This window comes from Hevea brasiliensis, chromosome 4 (genome assembly GCF_030052815.1).
Source record: "Hevea brasiliensis isolate MT/VB/25A 57/8 chromosome 4, ASM3005281v1, whole genome shotgun sequence".
Taxonomy (NCBI): domain Eukaryota; kingdom Viridiplantae; phylum Streptophyta; class Magnoliopsida; order Malpighiales; family Euphorbiaceae; genus Hevea; species Hevea brasiliensis.
Genome location: NC_079496.1, coordinates 7657527 through 7680414, shown reverse-complemented (window position 1 = coordinate 7680414; position 22888 = coordinate 7657527). Strand labels below are relative to the sequence as shown.

General features: G+C 31.2%; 3 protein-coding genes across 3 annotated transcripts; all 3 read right to left on the bottom strand.

Annotated features, from left to right (window-relative positions):
* Positions 1-360: 360 nt before the first annotated feature.
* LOC110643442 (CRIB domain-containing protein RIC5) lies at positions 361-3366 on the bottom strand. Its single transcript, XM_021795816.2, has 4 exons — positions 1726-3366; positions 1542-1639; positions 1350-1443; positions 361-1258 (listed from the first exon to the last, which is right to left on the bottom strand). Exons 1-4 carry the CDS (start codon positions 1769-1771, stop codon positions 795-797), a joined length of 702 nt encoding a protein of 233 aa, XP_021651508.1. The 5' UTR covers positions 1772-3366; the 3' UTR covers positions 361-794.
* A 148-nt stretch (positions 3367-3514) lies between these two features.
* Positions 3515-6196, bottom strand: LOC110643451 (glycolipid transfer protein 1). The gene is made up of 7 exons (XM_021795825.2): positions 5962-6196; positions 5596-5731; positions 5433-5488; positions 5176-5306; positions 4556-4691; positions 4174-4305; positions 3515-3698 (listed from the first exon to the last, which is right to left on the bottom strand). Exons 2-7 carry the CDS (start codon positions 5717-5719, stop codon positions 3663-3665), a joined length of 615 nt encoding a protein of 204 aa, XP_021651517.1. The 5' UTR covers positions 5720-5731; positions 5962-6196; the 3' UTR covers positions 3515-3662.
* Positions 6197-11608: 5412 nt separating this feature from the next.
* On the bottom strand, positions 11609-13162 carry LOC110643453 (uncharacterized). The gene is made up of 2 exons (XM_021795828.2): positions 12597-13162; positions 11609-11926 (listed from the first exon to the last, which is right to left on the bottom strand). Exons 1-2 carry the CDS (start codon positions 12744-12746, stop codon positions 11702-11704), a joined length of 375 nt encoding a protein of 124 aa, XP_021651520.1. The 5' UTR covers positions 12747-13162; the 3' UTR covers positions 11609-11701.
* Between the last annotated feature and the right edge of the window lie 9726 nt (positions 13163-22888).

Below are 22888 nucleotides of genomic sequence, written 5' to 3'. Positions count from 1 at the left end.
AACCAATAATCTATGAAAAAATATTTGTTATTAATAATTTATATTTTAAAATTTTAATAATTTTATAAAATATTTAAATTTAATTTATTTAAAATATAATATATAAATTTATAGGTATTATTGTAAAAATATATTATATTTAATTAATTATTTATTTAAATTAATTTTGTTAATTTATACTTGACATATAAAATTTGAATTTAATAGGATATTATTTTCTATATCTAAATTATTTCAAATTAAATTATATACTATTTAAATCTGTCAATTCAGATAAATTGGATACTAAAAAAATACATATACCTATGAATTGCCATCCCTCACACATTTAAGGAGGGAAAAAAGGGGGGAAAAAAAACAACAGCCAATTACCTGATATCAGATTTCTACTGATAGGGAAACTCTATAAACAATACATAGGTTACAGCATCCAAATTATGCTTAGACCAAAACAAAATAGCTCGGGTGGGAGCCAAGCTCAAATGCTCCATTTACCACCTAATAAATCCTTCGCCATGGCGACCACCAGCACTTTCTTATTTTTAGCATCTGTGACATTGGAAAATCTCAATTCTCTGCACTGCCTTCACTCTGGCCTGTTGTGTTTGATGTTTTCTTGGCTTAAGCAATCAATAAAGTATACCCACGGAGTTTTTTGGCTAAGCAAGCTAGAGGTATAAGACAAGAAAAAAGTCTGATAATAATTAAAGAAGAAACTGAATTATAACAATATCTTCATAGCAGAGCATTATGTTCAATCTCTAATGTACGAAGTCACTGCATTCCTCTCATTCTTATTCGTATGCTTCCAAAACTGAATTTAAATGGCCTGCATAACTCTTTATTGCCGGTGCAGTTTCAGACTCCTGAGGTTCACGATCAGTGATGTCTGCTGGAGAGTTCTTGTCTTTTGTTCTTGATTCCTTGGGCTTTTTCCCCCGAGAATGTCTTGGAATGGAGGGCTGGTCACGAGCTGGTGATTCAACCGCTAGACTTGAATTCAGTTGCCGTTTTGTGGTCCGGATATTAACTGGCGAATCTCTGCCCGGAGAATCCATCGAATTGTTTGAAGAGCGGTGGCGCCTGGAATTTTTTGGCGGGGAATTTAAAGGTGAGTCCGTACCAGCGGTGAATGTTTGGCGCCTGGAATGTTTCGATGATCCTTCAGTGCTTCTTCTACCTGGGGAATTCAAGGGTGAGTCTGCACCAGTTGATGGGCGTCTCGACTTCTTCTTCGGCTTTTCACCCTGGCTTATATCTATTACAGGCAACAAACATCAGCAAATTAAGTGAAACTTTCTCAGAAACTAATTAAAGGGTTAGTGTCTGTTAAATCCAAACAAGCAAACCTGGTGAGGGTGGAAGTATTGAAAGGTTCTTAAGTTCTTCCATACAATTTGCAGTCCCATTTGAGATTTGTGGAGAAGATTCAAACTCATTCATCTGAAAATATCAGGATACAAATACAAATGAATTCTTCTCAGTGCTAAATCAAATGAGTGAAAGATAGAAATTAAAAGGGGAAATGACGAAGACAATACCCAGCTTGGTTTAGAGGCAGACGGACCATCAAATCCAATATGAGCAACATGCTTTACATCTGTAGGATACCCAATTTGTATTTCTGGTTCTTTCTCATCTGCAAAATATGAAAATGTTACAAACTTGGAGAAATAGGTTTGAAATAAAATAATTCATGAAAAAAGAGGAATGCACAATACCCACCAAACATTTGCGAGATATATTTGAAACCTTTTCTGAAACCTTTCATCTCCGCTGTGATGCTTACAAAATTCAGAAATGGAGAAACAAAAGATGAAAAAGAGAGAGAGAGAGACAGAAAAAGAAAAAGAAAAAGAAAAATCAATCATAAGATAATCATCCTCCAGTCATATTATTAAAAGAGTACTAGGAATTTGGTTATGTAAAAATCTCAATCTCCCATCGACAAAACAATAGGGAGACGATTGAATTGGGAATCTCCAAATTTGCAATTGCAAGGCATGATTTTTTTTTTTTTTTTTTTTTGTGTGTGTACGTTTTGTTTGACGGCTAGATGGTAAGGAGGTTTCTTTTCCAATCAAAACCAGTAGATGACCTAATTTACAGGGTAAAATATTGATGGTTTTTGCGCTAAATTTGGGTGGCGCTTCTCTATGAAAACGCGGGAATTTCGTTTATCAAACAACGGCTCTGCGTTTTGTCTGTCGTATTTTCTTTTGGTTGCTATGCTCCTCTTTTGACTCCTTTCCCATGGCTTGGTTTATTTTATTAAATTCATATTTATATTTTCCACAAAATGGATGCATTATTTTTATTGGTTGCTAATATTTTTACCCATATATTACATCTCTTTAAAAAATTTCTCCAATTATATATATATATATATATATTGAATGTCCACTTGATCCGAGGAGTCGGGAGCTACAAAAGTATGCATTTCTTACTATTCGATAATTTTATGCATCTTTGTCCTGTCTAATTTGAATCGGTAGTAAATTTTGAATACCTCCTATCCCTAACCAACTCAACTAGTAGAAAAAGGTTCCGATGAAAATTGTTGTATACCGTAATTGTAAAGGGAATTTCATGCATGAAACGAGATGTATCAGGCCGGAATCCACATGCTTATTCACGTATGATAAAGAATGGAGATACAATTTTCTCTTTAAAAAAGAGAGGAAAAATAATGGAGATACGATGCTTCAATACTAACTACAACCAGACACATCTGCCAATGAGTTGTGACCATTTTTTAATTCTTTAAATTAATATTGTACAAACCAGACATAACCTCAACTAAATTATATAATTGTAGTTAAAATTATATAATATTCATTCTCAACAGAACGAATTGAAGACACACTATGTGGAAAGTTGACAAATAATTAAAAAAAAAAATACAGCAAAATATGCTTTATGAAAAATCTTTTTCTTCATTTCAGGATTTTTTTATTGTAATTTTCAAAATGTGATAAACAAAAAGGCTTATATTGATTTTAAATTTATATACAGGCTTTTTCTTAATTATTGAAGTTCAATTGCGTTATTTAAATAGAAATTTTACTTGACATTCATGATTGCGTACTTATGAATCAAGCTACAGATTTATTCATTTTTTTTTATTTATCTATAACCATATTTTATAAATAAAAATATAAATTTATATATACGCTACACTAAGCATTAGAAAATCAGTAAGTTCGAAAAGTCACTTATAATAATATTACCAATAAATTTTATTTAACATATACATATTAATATTAATGCTAAAAATATAGTTAAAAATATATAAGTTGGATTAATATTTTTTTTTATTGTGTTTTTAATTGTTTATACTTATTGGTTTCAAAATTAAGATTTTTTGCAATAAATATAGAGGTTTATGATAGTAAAAAAATACTACTAAAAAATCAATTTTACCACTTAGCACACTCCCATGACCAAAGAGATAGACATACAAGATATGAAAAGCAATTATACCAAACCATAAATAAGAACAAGGAAAAGGGGCTGGATGAAAAGGTTTGAAAAAATTGCATAGATGTATAATTTGAAATAAATGTTAAACCAAATCCATCTCGTCTCAAGTTTTCAAGCGAACATATTAAGAACAAAAAGCAGCAGAAAAGCATTGCTGCGCACCAGAAAGACCTCTTCCATTATGAAGCTTTTAAATCATCCATTCCAACACTAGCCTGCACCAATGAATTTGATTTGGTGAGCAAACTAAAGCTATTTCAAAATCATTGTAATAAAAAATGGAGAAAATCCCTACAACTCCACCAAACTTTCTGACCCCTTTCCTCAGGCTCACCCCTCAAAATTCTGATTTAAACATTTCTTGATTCCTTTTTTTTTTGCGTGTAAAGCACATACCTTTATACAAGTGGCAAGCAGAACCGACCACTTGCTATACTTTATTAACAGAATAGCAGTGCCACAAGTTTTAAATTAGGACAGCAAAAAGGAAAGCAGAAACCAAAAGGTCCACAACCAACTCTACTTGATATTCTGTATTTAATTCTCGTGACATTTCACAATAGCAGTTAATTTGAAATGTCACAGGTGGAAATAAGATAAGCAAGTCTTGAACAACAAAAAGGGCATACAGTAGAGAGAGCGAGGGAGCAGTGAAGTTATCAGACTTGCTCATTTTCTGAAAAATATTACCAGGAATTTGTGATTCTCTTCAAGAAAACGTGAAAAGGTTGCACAAAAGTTTTCCATGTCAGAACCAATATCACCTGAGCCGGCTATCACTTCCATGAACTTCTTCCTATCTGGAGCAAGCTTCATAGCAACCTGTAAACCAATGTCCAATAAATAATCAAGGAGCTCTGATATGTAGCATATACTGTCTAACTCATCAAGTGAAGAGAAAGACCAGAGTAACAAACAACTGATATTTAGTGACATTTGCTTTGATTGCCAAGTCTAGGTTAGGACACCGATAAATTCATCTACAACAATATGAAGCATGAAACCTTGCATAAAAACCACTCTAGTGAAGAAAGTTTTCAGAATTGAATTGATCAAGCATAGAAGAAATTACAGTGAAACTTGAACTAGCAAGCCAGCCGTGAAATTTTTTCAGCGTCTTGCCATAGGAATCTGTACAGGCTTGTGACATTGTCCAGTCTGCATAAGCAAGTAAATTGCGGAACAGTTCCACTAGGAAATCCATTGCTCTGAGGAATCATAAAAAGACGATAAAATTATGAGAAATTGTGAATATGTAGTGAGGTCTGCTTAATCATAGAAGCACAGACAATTGGCAGCAGTTCACTGAATTTAACCTAATTTTTTTTTCTGGCTTGCTAATTCCAAAATGTTTCGGATCAAAACATTGAAGCCAAAGGCTAGCATTCTTTTCTTCTTATCTTGTACCCTGCTTTTATGCTTGAGCTTGATCTAACCTACTTTTCAAGAATAGAAAATTACACAATGATGAACTCTATACAAAACATTTTCTTGTAGTTCATTGGACTTGAAGGAATTAAAAACTTAAAGCTCCTAACCATTTTTCACTCAATAAATTTCATGGCACCAAACAATATTTCAATATTCTTTTAAAAATTTTACATACGGAACAATTATAACATTCACTCCAAACAGCAAACTGAAATTACACAAAGGGTAGAGGAAAAGTTACATATTAGCAACAGAATGCACCTGGTTAGCCAAAGGAGACCATTGGTACAACTAGATGATCCTTTGGCCGTTTTAGCATCAACCTCCTCTTGAACCATAGTGTACAAGTGGGTGTATTTAGTTGGATCGGAAGAATATTTGGCTTCCAACCTCTACATTTGACAGCCAAACAGTGCAATTTCAGTATAAGCACTACTAATAAGTCCCTTGGATAAATATCCATCATACGAAATTATAGTCTATCTCAATTAATCATATGATGAGAAAAATGTCTCTACCGTTATGTTACCGCCGATATCAGATTTTACAAGGGCCATAGCAGCTCCAAACTTATCTGGACTCAGAAAGGAATATAATCTTTCTATTAGCAACGATTTCAGAATAGATAAGAAGATAAAGGGAAAAAAAAACTATCAAAGCATGAGAAATTTAGGAACGGACCGATAACAGGCAAAATCAATTTGCAGACATCCAAGAAAGGCTTGGTGAGCATTTCTCCTTGCTCAGATTTCACATGTTTCATTCCTTCCAATGACGGTGTAAACACTGTTCCCTGAACCGCCATTTTCTACCTTCACTGTAACACAAAAAGAAGATCTCAACAAAAGCTGGGTTATTAAGTATTCACCAGCTGATTATTTAAATCATAAAAATTAAAAAAAATAATAAAAATTAGTAACTGCAATGCAGAATTAAACAAAATTAGCATCGGATCGATCAGATCAATCCCCAATCAGAAGATCACAGTAGTCTAAATTCTAAAAGCACATTTTAGAAGAAAAAGAAGAGAGATCTCTGTGTTGATACCTTTAAAGCGAAATGATGAACCAGCAGAGAGAAAGAGAGAGAGCGAGAGAGAAAACGAAGGAGAAATTAGATGAAAGATGGAGACGGAGAGGGAACCTATTGGAAAGATGAAAATATGTGAGAATCGGATTCTACACTACCACTACTAACCGACGCTTTTTGAATTATTGTTCAATGGGAAGAAACTGGTCGTGCCGGTTACTTGGTCTCAGATCTCCAGCTACAGAAGTCAATGGCTGTCTCACGATTGGAGTTTATATAAACTATTTATCGTTTTAATTGTAATTTTCAATTATATAGGCCAAAGGCCTAATTAACTCAGAGAATGATTGATACGGGACTAATTATTATTTTTATAATTTTTAATTTTTATTAATATTATTTAAATATTAAAAAAAATAAAAAAAAATAATTTAATTTTTTTTCCTATTAATATTTATATTTTTTATAAAAATTAAATATTAATTTTAAAAACATAAAGTAATAATTATTCTCTTTAAAAATTAAAACTTTCAATGAGAATATTTAATTTTTAATTTTTTAACCTTTTATTAAATACATCCTTAAATTTTTATTTAATAATTAATTTAATATTTTATTGAAGTACAAAAAATTTTAACGAAAACTCGATCGAAGCCACGAGGTAAATGAGTGAATTAATAATTACGAGTGATTAAAATGATAGAATGAGCTAAACATATTAAACGTTTATATTAAATTATGATTATATTTAAAATTTTTATTTTTTTTTAATATCAAAACGTTTTAGATTTATTATAATGGCAGATAAAGGAGTGAATTTAAATCTAAAAGTTATTAATAAATTATAATATAATAGTTAAAGTTTTATTTGATTAATAAAATAGTGAATTGATTAAATTATATATATATATATATAATATTCATGTCTCCATTAAATAATAATGATATTTTAATTTAATTGTTGATGATACTGAGCAATAGGTAATATATATATTTTTTTCATATAAAGTTTAATTAATGAATTATTTTATTAATTAAATAAAACTTTAAGTATTATATTATAATTTATTAATTTCACCTCTTTACTACCATTATGATAAATTTAAAAAGTTTTACCTATTTTACATAAAATTAAAAATTTTAGATATAATCATCATTTCATTTAAGTGTTTGACATTTTTAATTTAATTGACAGATTAAAAATATGCAGTTGAAAGTGAGAGTGCTATTTACATTGAGAGAGAGAGAGAATCTTTGAATTGGGAGGTGAAAAAAAGGGATAATGACTTTGGGGCAAGCCAAACAGCTGTTAACAGAAGCCAATTTTAGGATTGAGATGAGGCTAAAATAAAAGTGTGTTATGATTGGGGTTTAGGATTATTGGATTCACTATTTATGTTTGAAAATAAGTCCACATAGGCTTCTTAAATTTTCTGTCGAAGACTAAATAAAATCTAAAATAAGCTTTTAATCTCTAAAATTTAAATTAAGATTAAAATTAAACTAAAATTTATCTAAAATTAACTTTAATTAAAAAATAAAGCAATAAGAGTATAAAAAAAATTGAAGTAAAACCAATTAAAATGAGATGGGGGAGATTAATTTCGCTCAATTCATCATTTAATCTTAAACAATTTTGTCATATAATCAACTTAATTATCCTAGCAAGGGCAATAATGAAAGAGTGTCTAATAATCATTCCCAGATATTATTAATCCTTTTAATTAACAAAAATAATTCACATTTCTCAATAGAGATTTATTCAATTAATCAAAGCATTAAGATAAAAATTATTACAAATATCCCATAGCCTTAGCTTTTATTCCCACTCTAGATAAAATTCTATGAAAATTGTCATTTTAAAAAAAATTTACAATCTACTTCCCAACACAATCATAAACCAAAAATCAATCAAGTATTATCTTTAACACCCAATAGAATTAGAACAAGAATAACCATTAGTTACAAATATAGAGAAAATTGATCAAAATATCAAGATAAAATTAAGGTCAAGTTATATCATGTGGGAACTCAATATTTTATTTATTTATTTTAATTAATTAATAATAATTTAATATATTTATCTAAAAAAAAAGAAAAATAGTTTATTGGATGGCCTGCTTATTTATATATATATATATATATATATATATATATATATTATTTTTGAAATTAAATATATATCTGTAATCTGAACAACTCAATTCAATAATAACTCTTATCACATTTTATACATAATAAAATTCTTAAAATATATATACCATATTCATCTCTTTTTGCTAAATTTTGTTTTCAAAGCCTGTTTATAACCTCTTTTTTCTACCAAATACTCTCAACATGTATTTTCATCATTTTTTATTATTGTTATATGTGTATATATATATAAATTTACGATTTATAATCTAATGTGCTCAGAGAATTCATAAATTCTTATTCCTCTATTCATCACCTTGGATTATATTTTCGAGGAGATTCGAATATTCAATCTGTCAGTTGAAATTGTTTCTCTTTCATTGAATATAACTATTATCTTGGAAGTTTCAAGTGAGTGGTAGTTATAGTACATGATACCGTTTTAGTACATTTTAAAAATTTTTAGCATTAAATTTGTTATTAAATAAAATTTTAAATCAATATTTTAACAATTATTTTATATATGACTTTCTAGAGTTTTATTTTATTATTGAATTTTATTTCAATTTTGATTAAATAATTGATTTTGTCAATTATTTCTGCATTAGAGCCATTATAATTCTAGGAACAAGCTTTTAATATCTTTATATTGATTGATATCTGACTATAAAATTTATCGATGTGTTATACTAAATTTATTGAGATTGATTTGATCTTATTGACTCTCTAAAATTATTGAAATAAACTTTATAATTGCACTACCAGTTATTATTTGCTATTTGAAATTTTTTTGTTAATTTGATTGATTTGTACAAATTGATTTTCTGTTTTGAATTAGTAACTGTACCCAGAATTTGTATTTGTTATCTGACCCCACCGTATGAACTATCACGGTATTAGGTTGCATTGTTAAGTCATGCATCATTGTAATTTATGGTTTGCATTAGTATCATATGCATTGATATCTGTGAAGGAAGAGGAATGTATCTGATTTCTGGTAGTGTGCTTTTAGGTGTAAAATCCCAAGGAACAAATTCGTGAGACTTAATATGGGCTGAGCCAAAGTGAACAATACTAGCCAATGAGTCGGGCCATTACATATCAAAACCCTATCTTAGCAACTTAAGCACTCATGGTACCACCAACCAAAACAAAATTAATGAAATTAAAACTAAGCATAGCAAAATCAAATGGTTCCCTGAAAAGAAAATGACAAAGAAAAGGAATAGAAGAACTCTTAACCTTTGTTTGGGAAGGAACTTTTTAAAGTAATAGAAGGTTTTTTAAGGTTTAAAAACCTTAAACTCCTATTTGCAAGTATATAAGGTTTTTTTTTTAAGTATAATTTTGAGAAATTTTTGAAAATTTTCAAACATTCTCATTTTTCAACCCACCAAATTAGTTGATTAAGGAAGTTCTCTTTTTAAAATATTCAAATGCTTTAAAAAATCTTCATTTCCTCCTAAATATTAAAAAATTATAAATGCCTGAAAATCATAAAAAAACTTACTTTGAAAAATTTTACTTTATAAAATCTTACTTTACTCTACCTTTTTCCAAACGGAGGGTTAGAAGACTTTGATGTAGAAATTCTTTTTCTCAATCCAAATCCTCTGAAAAAATTTCTTTCAAAAGCTTGCTCCCTCCTAAAAAAAAATGGTTCTAGAGAGTTTTTAGGAGGTTACGGGTCAATAATGAGTGAAAATGGTCTGCTGCAATGAAAAAAAAAAACCGCTTTGGTACTACTCCCTTAGCTGGTCTCGTTAGGGGTCAATAATGAGTGTCGAGGTCGTTTAAGGGAGAGAAGATGTTGCTTGAAATTCTCACACCCATGCTGTGCCCCTTCTTTGTTTTCACGCCCTGAGCGAGAGATTGCATCTACTAACTTTTCTTTTAATTCTTCAAGTTTTCTTCAAATATTACACAAGAGTCACACTTCAGAGTGTGAAATCCTTCACTGAGCATTGATAGAGCCTGAATTTTGACCTCTAAACACTTTCAAGTTACCCCAAACGTTGTCTTAATTCAATCCAAAGCCATTTTTCACCCAGAATCAAATAAAACACCAAAATTAAGCTAAGAACAAGTAAATTAACAAAACAACTATCAAAAGACAAAAACTAGACATAAAATATATCAAAATTACTACAAAACTAACGAAATTACTAAAATAAAAACCATATTTACATAACATATCATTAATTCTCAGTTGAAAACATGAAAAATATAAAGATGCCCAACAGTGGGTAATTCTCAAATTTGCCCAACTAGGTAATTACCAAACATGTAAACATGAAGGTGCCCAACTTTCATCTTCTGAGACACTTGCGAAAAAAGTTGGGTTTCTAAAAAATGAAGAGTACTGAGGAGGAAAATGGGAATATCTCTCTGTGGTTGAAAAAGAATGGAAAACTCTTTATATTTTTTTTAAAATTCAAATTTATCTTAAATTCAATTAAAATTTATTCTCAATTATCCAAAATAGTTTCAAACTTAATAATAATAATAATAATAATTATTATTATTATTATTATCCAAAAAGTATCTAAACCTGTTTAATTTTATATATTTTAATTAGTAATTTATATAAAAAATTATTTTTTTATTAATAATTTATATTTTAAAATTTAATAATTCAACAAATTATTTAAATTCTATTTTACTTAAAATAAAATATAAAAATTATAAATATTATTATAAAAAATAAGTTTGATATGTAATTAAATATTTATATGAATAAGTTTAGGTAATGGATATCTAATAATTAAAACCTGAATCTAACATAAATCTATTATGTATATTATTTCTCAAATTCAAACTCTCTCTAAATCTGATAATATATTATCCAATCTCTCATTTTATTAGAGTTTGATTGAGTTAAAAAAAATATAAATAAAAATTCAATATGTTGTTATTCCTAATTTAGGATATTAAATTTTGAGGTTGGACAGGGAGAAAGTTTTATGATATGCGCTGGAGCACCGGAAAAGAATTTGCATATGGGTTTTCCTCGTTTTTTTATTTTCAATTTTTTTTAATTTAAAATATAAAATTAATATTTTATTATTAAGAATAGAAAAACTATTATTTTAATTTTTTTTTTAAAAATAAATTTATTTGACATTAATTAGAAAGTTTTAAATTTATTTAAACTAAAAGTTCAATTTAAGTTTATTGAGTTTTGGATGGAAAGTTTAAGAGTTTATTTGAATTTATTTTTATTTATATTTTTTTTATTAATTACATTTAGGACAAAGCATATTTTCACTGTTCTCAGGAATAAAAAACTTTTAGTATATAGTAATAATAATGGTATGTGTTGCCCATGTGACTTCAATGGGAGATTAATTTGATTAAATTTTTGGAGTTGGAGGGTATAATTGAATTCAAGAGGAGGTTGACATTAACTAACTAGATAATATTGATAAATTTCAGGAAATTATATTACTTTTATAAAAATATTCATTTCATTATTCATAGTCTTCATTCCTATATATTTGCAAGAAATGAAAATAAAAAAGAAAAAGGTCAATAAAGAAGAAGGCTACTTTATTAAAAATTCTCTACAGAGATTCCATCAAAATGTTTCTTTGGCATTGCGCAAAAATTCCCTTTTTCTATGTTTTTAGCAGATCTTTGGTGGGTATTTGATAGAATTCTTGACAATTTTCTTGGTGGCAGCGTCAACAAGATCAATGCCACATATATCAGCCAATCTAATAAGGTAAAGCAGCACATCAGATAACTCTTCTCCTAGATGCTCCTTATCTGATTCCTCCCAATTGGGCAATCCCTTGTCTACCTCTCCTCTCCATTGGAATATTTCTGACAGCTCTCCTACTTCACCAACCTAACCATCAAACACCCACACAAAGAAATTAAACAGTGAAATTTTTTTTTTATTTTACAGATGCATGTCTTAACTGTAGTTGCTACCATACCTTCATTTTTAGTTTTGATAAAAGCTTCTCAAAGGAATGGTCTAAGCACCTTCAGGTCAGCTCAAAAATAGAAAAAGAAGAGGAGAAAGAAGATAACCCTTAATAAGACAAATTCCGGATGGAAGCTAATTGGCTACCTTAACAATCATGTCTCAAGGTTTTTCAAGAGCATCACAGAATAAGCATAAACTGTGTCCCCATTTAAATCTTGCTCGAATTGAGATGGATTAAAAGGGAAACAACCATCCATATTGGGTGTATGTTCTGTTTATGCAATATTCTTGGTGAAATTTATTCCAGGCTTTGAATTAACAAGTTAGTGGTTGAATACTTATTTCATAGAGTGAAAGAAAGATTTTACATATCGACACCGTTATTGTCTTTAAAAAAAGTTTTGTATATCTCACTACCATACAGATCCTTGTTCAGATTCTGGCTTTAGTTTATAAGGGAAATATGGCTAATCTGGAGAGGAGTCTTTTATGGAAGCATTTACATATGTAGCAAGGAAAGCAAGATCATATGTATACATACAGAAAGGATGTGCACATGCAAGTTTCAAGTGGGAAGGAAGATTACCATGGCAAGAAGAAGATTCCTCGGACTATGGTACTTTTCCCAGTCTCTGGCCTTGGCAAATTCCTCCAGTTTCTTTGCAAGGTCCTTAAGACTAATGTCCATCACTTTCTCTTCTGCAACATCTCCTTCTCCTCCTCCTTCTCCTCCCATAAGCTTCAGCTCTTTTTGGGTCTGTGTTAGTTTAGAGATAAGAGGGATTCTTATAGCTCTAAAAGGGAAGGGGACAAAAAATCAATATATGTCGTCTTCTCAAAATGCACGTAAAATATCTGCAAATAAAAAAGAAAAGGATAGGACAAAAGGCAGAAAAAAATGCCTTCCTCATGGTTTATACATGAAATTCCTTGCAGTCCCCACCATGCAAAATGGCCAACTTCAATCCCTGATTTCAGTTGAGAATATTCCATTTTAACCATAGCTCTTGCTTTACCTTCGAAACAAAGGGCAAGATGAGCTAACTAAACTTGATTCCAAGGCTTAACACCACTAGCTTTGGGTGACATTTTCTACCCATATCAGAATGAGAGGATTTTGTGTCATTCATTTAGTGATTTAACTACTCTTTTGGTTTAGGAGGTCAATGTAGCGTGATTACATTAATAGGCAACTAAATCTCTGCTAAACTTAGAAAAGACGCATGCTTTACATTGGATTCCACAATCATATTAAGTGCTAACTCCATGTATTCCAATAACCTTATTAAAGTCATATATGTTGATAAAATATTATCATGCAAACAAATAACACAATCGCTGCAGTCTTTTTGTTATGAAAAATCCATATTACATGATATTAGAATTATCTTTGCATAGCCGACATCCCTGATATCTAAAATACAATAATACTCTTATCTCATAATAAAAGTACGTCTCACCTCTTCATGTATAACATCCAGTCATTTGTTGGGTGTTTAAATGTTTAGTAATTTTCTTAATATTAGCCACTATAACTCAACAAGAGCAGAGGTTCTTGATATAATAAATAAATACATGTAGCAAATTGTGTGGTGATTATAGAATAATATTTGTATGCAAGCCCATTTGCCGATTGAAGTTGAATCCACAGACGAGCTGCCAAGTTATCAGTTACATAAAATTTTGGAAACCTGAGGTTGCCTGAAGGGAAAGAATTAAGGAACTTCAAAATTACACCTCTCTTGCAGTTTAGCTTTCACGGGGAAGAAGAAGGGGGGGTATAAAAACAAAGAAAGAACAGAAAACTAGCTAAATAAGTCTTTTGATTGTGACATATCTATAACAGCATTTGAACACTTGAAATGGCTAATCAATTCTCTTCAATTGACAAGATAAATTAACGAAATTTGATGTGGGTGGCTGTCAACGTCCCTCTACCACCGCCACCACCACTACTAGGCCAGTCTTTCATGAATATATAACTTTGAAAGGTAGCGGATAAATGTTGGATGACCCATTGCATGTGTTGTTTCTGTGTCTTTCTTTCTTTTTCAAGTTACTGATTCATCATGCTTTTGTAAAGAAGCAGAAAGTTAAGAATTTAAATCGTTACTCTTTTTTTCTCCTGCAAGATATAGTTATATTATAATAACGAGGAAATATCTTTCCAATTCATACAATTCAACGATTCTAAAGTGTGAAATTCTTCAAGTTAGCTTTCCCAAATTCTGTAATCATTTTATATAAAAAAGATAAGTTTCAGTTCAAAGGATCATATGGTGCAAATGATAACTTAAAAACAAACTTCAGATTCTTCAACTCAGAATGCGAATAAATTTTTGACGAGAGAAAGGCGCAGTAAATTATTATTATTATTATTATTATTATTATTATTATTATTATTATTATATAGAAAATAATTCTACCTAAAACTTAATCAAAAAATTCTAAAGTGAAAGAAAAGGAATTGCAATCCAAAAAGAGGCATAAATTCTTCATTCTGTTCATGTAAACAAGTAATTTAGCGGATCACGCAGTCCTCAGAGAGAAGTGGGAACCACCGACGGGTATAACTCTAGTAGAATGAAAATTTGCAGATTCCATAAGGTAGGCTTAATGATGCCTTAAGATAAGATGATAAAAGAAAAACTAATGATTCTATAGCATCAAGCTTTCGGTTTTAATTGGGATGAACAAAGATGCTTATGTTTCAATATATGGTATCCCATGTTAAAATAGTTAAGAATTTGCTTTAGCAAGTTAATTTAACATTACAAAGAAAGTTAGTATATTTAATTTAATGTAGTGAAATTAATGATGCAATGTAGTGTGATTGTCATTTTATTTCAATATTTAATTGCAAAATAAAAGTATAATTAATTTTTTTTTATATAACCAAATAAAATAATGGAACGCAATTCTGTTACAATTTTGCTTATATCTTACTAAATGTAGCATTAGTGTATAAAAAAGAGAATAAAATGACAGCTCACACCAATTTCTTGTGTGATCAATAATTTAGAAAAATAAGATAAGATAGAATCTTCATTTTCATTGATGGTTCATTCATTGTGCTTCTCTTTCTTCTTTAGTTTTGTTACAATGAACAAGGATAAGCCACTTGAATTAACAGTGGATCAAAAGGGCAGCTTTAAAGAATTCTTTCATACCTTACTTATTTTTCCTAATTCTTAGTACATATTATGAGTCAATTCTTGGCAGATAATATAAAGTACTGGGTTTCATTCATCATATAGTTCAATTTAGTACTTTTATAGTATAGTAGGTGAGTGCGAATTCACTTCAAATGCATCAATACAAATAAGAATCCCAATACCCTAAAATCAGCTTGAACTCAAATTAACTCAATTCAACTAAACTTTTATTCCAAAAATTTGAGGTCTGCTATATGGATTTGCTTTCTCCACTCTACACGATTTTGAGTTAAATCCTTAGAAATGTGTAATGTTTCTAGGTCACGTTGTACTACTATCCTCCAAGTCAATTTAGGTCTACCCCTTTTTTTCTTTCTATCCTCTAACCTAATGTGTTCTACTTGTCTAACTGGAGCCTCCGTATGTTTATGCTTCACATGACCAAACCACTTCAATCTCCCTTCTCTCAATTTATCCTCAATTTGCACTACTCCTACCTTTTCTCTAATATTCTCATTACGGACTTTATCTAGTCTAGTATGGCCACTCATCCACCTTAACATTCTCATATATGCAACTCTTATCTTAAATGCATACGACTCCTTCAGTGCCCAACACTCACTACCATATAACATAGCGGGTCGTATGGCTGTACGGTAAAATTTTCCTTTCAACTTATTGGGAATCTTGCGATCACATAAAACTCCCGTGGCACGTCTCCACTTCAACCATCCGGCTTTAATCCTATGACTAACATCCTCCTCCCATCCTCCATCTGCCTGTCCTCTTATATAGCAAACATACTCCTGTGTCTCAAAATTATAGAGGTCATTAACGTACTACATGGAATAAATCATTAATCAACAGTTACCACTTAGGCATTTACTATTATATGACTTTCAGAAGCATGTATATGTCACATCCTACTCCCACGTAAGATGTTACATGATCCCGTAGTACACCTAATGAATTACCGTACTTCACCTACCGATAACCCATTAGATATACTACAAGGGATTTTAAAACAATTTTCGTAAAATTTAAACCATCAATTAAAATCTGGTGTTATAAAATTTTTTCAAAATTTCGGCAAAATGCCGGCTGTGTTTTGAGAAAACAGTTCTTCAAACCTGAATAGGAAAACACTCCCAATATATTTTCTCAAATACAACTCCAATAACTTCATTTCAACTCACAATTCAAATCTCAATAATCAAATCAATTCACTTTCAAACCAATCCCATCATAAAGAATATTTCATTGACTACAAGACTCAAAATTAATATTACAAAACTATTCAGGTAAATGAAATCTCAAATTTTCATTTACAATAATTTATATTTAATTACATATCAAAATATTTTACAAAAGTTTTTATACAACTGCTCAAATAATTTACATACATATTATTACATGCATACATCAAAACCTGTGTACATAGGTATGCTTGAAGCTGATCTGAATGTCTCTTCAAAGAAGCTTACTTAATTGCTCTATGCTCTTTTCACTTGCGACAGCATACAAAGCTATCGCTGAGTGGTGAACTCAGTGGTGCACAACTATAACTTAAAATATAGTTCAATATACCTTAGCAAAATTACAGCAAATAATTTGGAAATCAGAATACTCATCGAATTCCAAAAATCATATTATTCATTGCCAATAACATAAATCATTTGTATGAAATGACTTTGATCACGAAATTCAATTTATCAAATCACAACCATTTAAGGTAATTCCAACAAAATCAATTATACATAAATCATAATTGAAATCATAATTCTTTACTATTAAAAAACTATTCTTTATCTCAAAAGCCATTCTTTATCTCACTAACTATGCAAGACTAATCCGAAAGGGCCATCTTCGGGGTGATTCTAACTCCCTATGGTCGGAGAGGTCGAATCAGATTCTAACTCCCTATGGTCAGAGAGGTCGAATCAGATTCTAACCCCCTATAGTCGGGGAGGTCGAATCATCGTGTACAGTACATATCACAATAATGAAACTTCCGAAAGGGCCATAACATATAAACTTAGATCTAACCTCTAATAAGAGGAGAATCTAAGCCTGTGCACGTACCATGGTAATCAAAACACAACTAACTCCATTGTCTTCTCAACAAATGAGAGAGACAGGTAATAACCTAGTCAAACATCTATAGTGAGATATAAAATAATATCACAATCCTTTTAGTGAGCATAAATCACAATACAATTCAATTCAAAGTCAATTCCAATATCCAATAATTTTTATGCTCATCACAATACAAATCATAAATTTGTATTTTTCCATACAAATTGCCCATCACAATTCAAAACATGTTCTATCACAATTTTTCAAAACATAATTTATTCAATTCATAATAATGCTTAATACTTGTGAAAATACCATTTCACAAAGCTAAATTCATACATACTATAACAATTTCAATAATCGTTGAATTAAATCCAATGCTTGTTAAACATAATACATAAGAAAAATATGTCATTTAATCATATGAAATATTCAGAACAAAATCAGTTAAAAACTAGTTGTGCACAAACCTAATTTGAGTCACTCTTAGGCCTTGACTCAATGTTCTTTATGCTTCTCAATATCCTTATCAACTGAAACACACAATTTAAAGTGTTTCAGTACTCAATGAATTTGTTTCCAACCATAAAATCCAATATTTAAATTTTCTTGGTATTATTCCCTTCAATTTATTTCATTAGTCAACTTATAATGTTGACCTTTAATACACTCTAAGTGAGTCAATTCTAATGTTACCAATATATCACATTTTATAGCCCTTTAGTGTTGGTATATGTTACTAAATTCATTTTCAAGTGTATTGCATTTTATTGCAATTTACCTGATTTCAGTGTACTATTTTGACCTAGCCGGACAACCTAGTTTCCTCAGTTTTCGGTCCAAACTACAAACTAGTAGGTCTGCGTCTTATTGCACCCGAGGCAAAATTTCAGGTCATTCTGAGTTGTGTAGACCGAGGTATGGTCAATTTACCAATGCTGGATAGAATGCACTAAAATGGTAGGCATAGGTCATTTTTAGGTCACTTTTGGTTCGGCCAATTTTGGCACCCAAACTTGTGCAAGCTATTTGGCTTGGTTCTGGCCATTTCTGGGCTTTGGTGTCTTCATAAGAATTGTAGATCTATGTCTAAACTATTCATGGTAAAAATTTCTGGTCAAGTGGACCTGTTTTGAGTAAGTTATGGTCAAAACACTAACTGCTGCTCAAATGTTCAATTTTCAGGCTTTCAAGTCACTAATCCGGATTTGGTCATTTTTCAAGTCACCTTCTAGGCAGAATTTAGGTAAACTTCCTTCATGAAAGTTGGCACATTTTGTGCCTAGTTTTACCTTCAATTGGTCTCATACCAATTGGAGTCACACACTTAAGGTTCTAAGCTAAAATATACACTGCCCTACTACACATTCTTCATCACTTACCAATTACACATTATATACTTACCAAGCTAACTCTTTCATGCCAATTCTAGTTTGCACCATACCATTAACACACTTAACAATACATTTTGGTCATTTTGGACAGCTTGTAACCATTCTCAACATACACATTATAACTCAGAATTTTCCAAAGTCCATTTACACAATTTAACCACATGAACATACCCCATTTACATATCCAATTCCAATCTATTATACACATATACATGCTGCCACCATAAACAACATAATTCAGTAAACCAAACCATGAAACAACACATTTCAACTACACTTTAAAAGTTGCCGAATTACACATCTCTTTCAAATTGCTTCCAAGCTTCCAAAACTAAGTGCACTATCACACATACACTTAGGATATATTATCCAAATTATTTCTATGCACATAAACACTTATATCAACATCTTAAACTATCATTAACAAGTAAAAACAAGTTACAAATAGTGAGTTTCCATTGCTGCCCAAAATGAAGCAACAACATAAATCTCCAATAATTGTTTCAAACCATAATTTAAATTTCTCAATTTCAATCAATTCAATTGCTATTACTTTCCATACATATACCCATATCAAACATCATCTTTAAACTCATCTACATCATTTAAACACATCAAAATCCCATGAATTTCTTGGCTGCCGAAATGAAGGGTTCACCAAATATACATTAATTTATTCAATTTCTTCATAAATCAACTCACCCAAAGCTCAAAACAAGATCTAATGAAAGAAAATGGGGAGATTAAGCACTAACTTTTTTTGAGCTTGACTAAAACCTCACCAAACTTCCTTATTTTTGCTCCCAATATTCTGCCCAAGATGTGTACATCACTTTTAATGAAGACACTTATAGGAATCATGACTTGATCATGTAGGAGAGGAAGCTTGCATGTGGGATGGCTATGGAGGACAATGGGAGAGCTTGAATTCGGCAAGGTTTTAAAATGGGAAGAAGATGAAGTTTTAATGCAGAATTTATGGTCCTTATGTGGCTTATATAGTCCACTTAGTGCTCCACTAACCTTATTGAATTAATTAAATAATTCAAATTCTCCATAATTGCACTAATGCCCTCTTTTTCCTTAAATTACATTTTATACTTAATTTCATTTTTCATTAAATTTTACAATTTAATACTACTTATTTTAATGGATATTTAGGCCAAAAGTCCACTTTAGATGTCAAATGACCAAAATGCCCCCTCTTCGGGTCAAATTCGGACTTTTTCGGTGCTACTGATTTACTCCTTGTACCGCCGATTCCTTAAATTTTTATTTTTGTTTATATTGACTTACTAAATTTTCTTTGACATTTTCAATGTTAATTACACCTCAATAAACCTTTAATTATGTCCCGAAAATATTTTCCCAGGTTCCCGCAGTCCAGGGCTAGTCAACGGTCATCACCGTAACTTCCCAGTGCGATCACCCATCGCTACGGGTTCGGCTCGTTTAACTTAGTCACATTTTATCTCTTTAATTTTTTTTAAAATTTTTCTTATCACATTTTTCATTATTTTATATCTCCTCACTAACATTCAAATGTAGTTCTAGGCATCCTAGCTGTCCGGACCGACACTGGTCACCAAAACAGTAAGAGGTCCTCAAAATTGGGGGTCAAAAAAAGACTCATTATCCATGCAACTTGAGATTATCATACCTTAATTATTAGTCCATAGGCATTTTAAGAGGATAGAGATTCCACCAAGTTTAAGCAATCCCCATCATTTTAGTTCTGGGGCTGAGAAGCCAGGGATTTAAATTGTTCTCTTGTCGGTAAGAAATTTTCTACCACTTCTTTCAATCATTTGATGTTCTGATGATAAATATAAGATGTGGGACTAAATGTTTCCATTCTTTAAAACAATATTATATGTTCTGATGAATATATGATATTCAGAAACACAATCATATTCCACAATACCATGTCATACGTACCCCACTACAGTGGTATTGATTAGTCGTTGAAATTTTCAGTTTACAGACAAATACATGGTTGCTTGAGGATTTTTCTGTTATTGATTTGATATGATAGTCCCTGACGTAAGCTCCAGTGAAGGCATGTCTGAGTTTGTGCTACTATCCATGAGAAATCCAGGTTGTGAAGGTAGTGAGAGACTTAGGGAATGGCTACTAAGCATTAGAACAGCAGATAGACGCAGATGCCATGGTGGGTCTATCTGCTGCATTTTCTTGAACACATAATAACCTAATGGCGTACACATCTGATTATATCACTCGTTGGACCGTTTCTTAGTGTATTGTCGATCAGATCTGAAGCTGTTCCTTTTCTCCAATTCTTCCGTGCCTGAAGAGTGTGGATGGATTTAGACAATCAAACTGAAATCTTGTTCTTTGAACTCGTCAGAGAAAAAGCAAAGAGAGAGAAATAATATCTCTAGTTCTTTTCCATTAAAGGCAGGGCTAATCACACAAATTCTGATTATATAGCTTGAGTAAGAAGTAAGCACACTCACATGGCTTAAAAGATGCTCTACTTCCTCCGAATTGCTCAACCAGCTATGAAGAGAATGTTTTTGTTTACCATGTACACTGAACCATATCCTCGTTGCCCAACCTTGTTAGCATCAAAGAAGTCATCTGCTGCTGTTTTTATTGTTGTAAAATCAAATTGCAGTGATTCCAGTCTTTCGATTGTATCATCATCTGACAAAAAGTGAGAAATGAAATCAGTAAGAAGCGACATAATGGAGAAACTTCAATTACAGAAAATGCATCAATATATATTTAACTTTTACACGTATTCATGCCCACTTCTCAAGCAGCTTACCTAACTAACTTTTAACTTTATGCTTCAACCGCTTTGGCAAAATGGCGCAAGTGAGTGTGAATGTGTGATCTGTATCACTAAAATAACGACTACTGGCACAATAATTACATTAACAATTTGAGATGTTCTACTCTTGTTTCCTGCAAGGCACACAATTTTGTATTAAGCCCAAGTTGAATGCAAATTTCTGGGCTATTACCTTTTGTTCTTGTCTGAGGGGTGGAAAAAAAATTAACTGCAACAGGAGAAGAATTGACTATAGATGGGGGAGGGAGTGGTGAGGAATCAAAAGTACTAGCAGTAGAGTCATAAAATTTGAATGTGTCAAACCAAAGGATGCAGGTTGGTGTAAGAATTATTCCTCATCGCTTTCCACCTCCACATCCTTCTCTCATTGCCGCTAGTAGACAAATACTGCAATCAGCTTTGCAATATCTGGGGTGCACTGCACCAGCCCAAACCCTTTATCTGGGCTTGTGGAATTCTCATCTCCTACTGAAAACTTGAGACCAGAAGAACCTGAAGAAGCTTGGGTTGTGAGTTTCCCCACCAAATCATAAAATGTTTAATTGAATTGATAATAGTTTCCTGACGCAATGAAAGATTTGACTCCATCCTGGCAAAAACGTTGCGATTTTGTGTACGTCACCATACATTTAGACTCATCACCCCACATAATTGATTCTTTTCTTATTGTGACGCTGCTTTATAATTCCCTGGATTGATGAGTTGATGCAATTGTAGCATGTTTCCGAGGGAAGGCCTGCCGTTTTATGGAAAAACCACCATTATCTGTGATGTTTGAAGGCAGAGAAGAGAGCAGTGTATTGAGATTTTTGGTGTAGGTACTGTTTGCCGAATAAGTACCCCAATTGGAATACGGCTGTGCCTATGAAATTGTGAAAGCAAGATTTATGATCACGGGGAAAAGGACGACAATTAAACTGGCAATTTCTAAGCTTATCAGAGGATTCTTGATAGCTGAAAGATGGCTTCAGTGGAAAATTGGAAAACTGGAGATCGAGTATGCCAATTTTGTCATTGTCTCAGATACACTGGTCTCAGGGATTAATCGGTGATGAGATGTACTAAAAAATTAAGTGACCATTTAATATGGTGCTTTTTTTCCCACAATGTCTTGCAACTCATTGGACACTTTGCACTTCCTAGTAGTAAAATAATTATGGATTTATGGTCTCAACTTGTAGTCGTTTTGTTTTCTGGGTAAGTAACTCGACTACTTATTATTACATTTCCTAATCTTTTACTTTTACATTGTTCAAATAAAAAACTAAAAAACTTGTTTGGTTGTCTAATTTTTTGTCCACTTTTATTTATCTTTGCCTATAATTATTTGTTATTTTGAAAAAAATAGTTGGTATAATGTATTTATTTTAATGATTACTCATAAATCATTATTAAAATAAATTTAAATTAAAAAACAATAGAGGAAAGTTAAAAA

Excerpts from the sequence above, each read along its gene's own strand:
- LOC110643442 (XM_021795816.2), bottom strand. The coding sequence starts at position 1,771 with ATGAAAGGTTTCAGAAAAGGTTTCAAATATATCTCGCAAATGTTTG. Across the intron at positions 1,640-1,725 it reads ATATATCTCGCAAATGTTTG|ATGAGAAAGAACCAGAAATA; the intron begins GTGGGTATTGTG and ends CATATTTTGCAG. Across the intron at positions 1,444-1,541 it reads CTGCCTCTAAACCAAGCTGG|ATGAATGAGTTTGAATCTTC; the intron begins GTATTGTCTTCG and ends TGATATTTTCAG.
- LOC110643451 (XM_021795825.2), bottom strand. The coding sequence starts at position 5,719 with ATGGCGGTTCAGGGAACAGTGTTTACACCGTCATTGGAAGGAATGAAA. Across the intron at positions 5,489-5,595 it reads ATTGATTTTGCCTGTTATCG|ATAAGTTTGGAGCTGCTATG; the intron begins GTCCGTTCCTAA and ends TTCTGAGTCCAG. Across the intron at positions 4,306-4,555 it reads TTGCTAGTTCAAGTTTCACT|GTTGCTATGAAGCTTGCTCC; the intron begins GTAATTTCTTCT and ends ATTGGTTTACAG.
- LOC110643453 (XM_021795828.2), bottom strand. The coding sequence starts at position 12,746 with ATGGGAGGAGAAGGAGGAGGAGAAGGAGATGTTGCAGAAGAGAAAGTG. Across the intron at positions 11,927-12,596 it reads GGAATCTTCTTCTTGCCATG|GTTGGTGAAGTAGGAGAGCT; the intron begins GTAATCTTCCTT and ends TTTGATGGTTAG.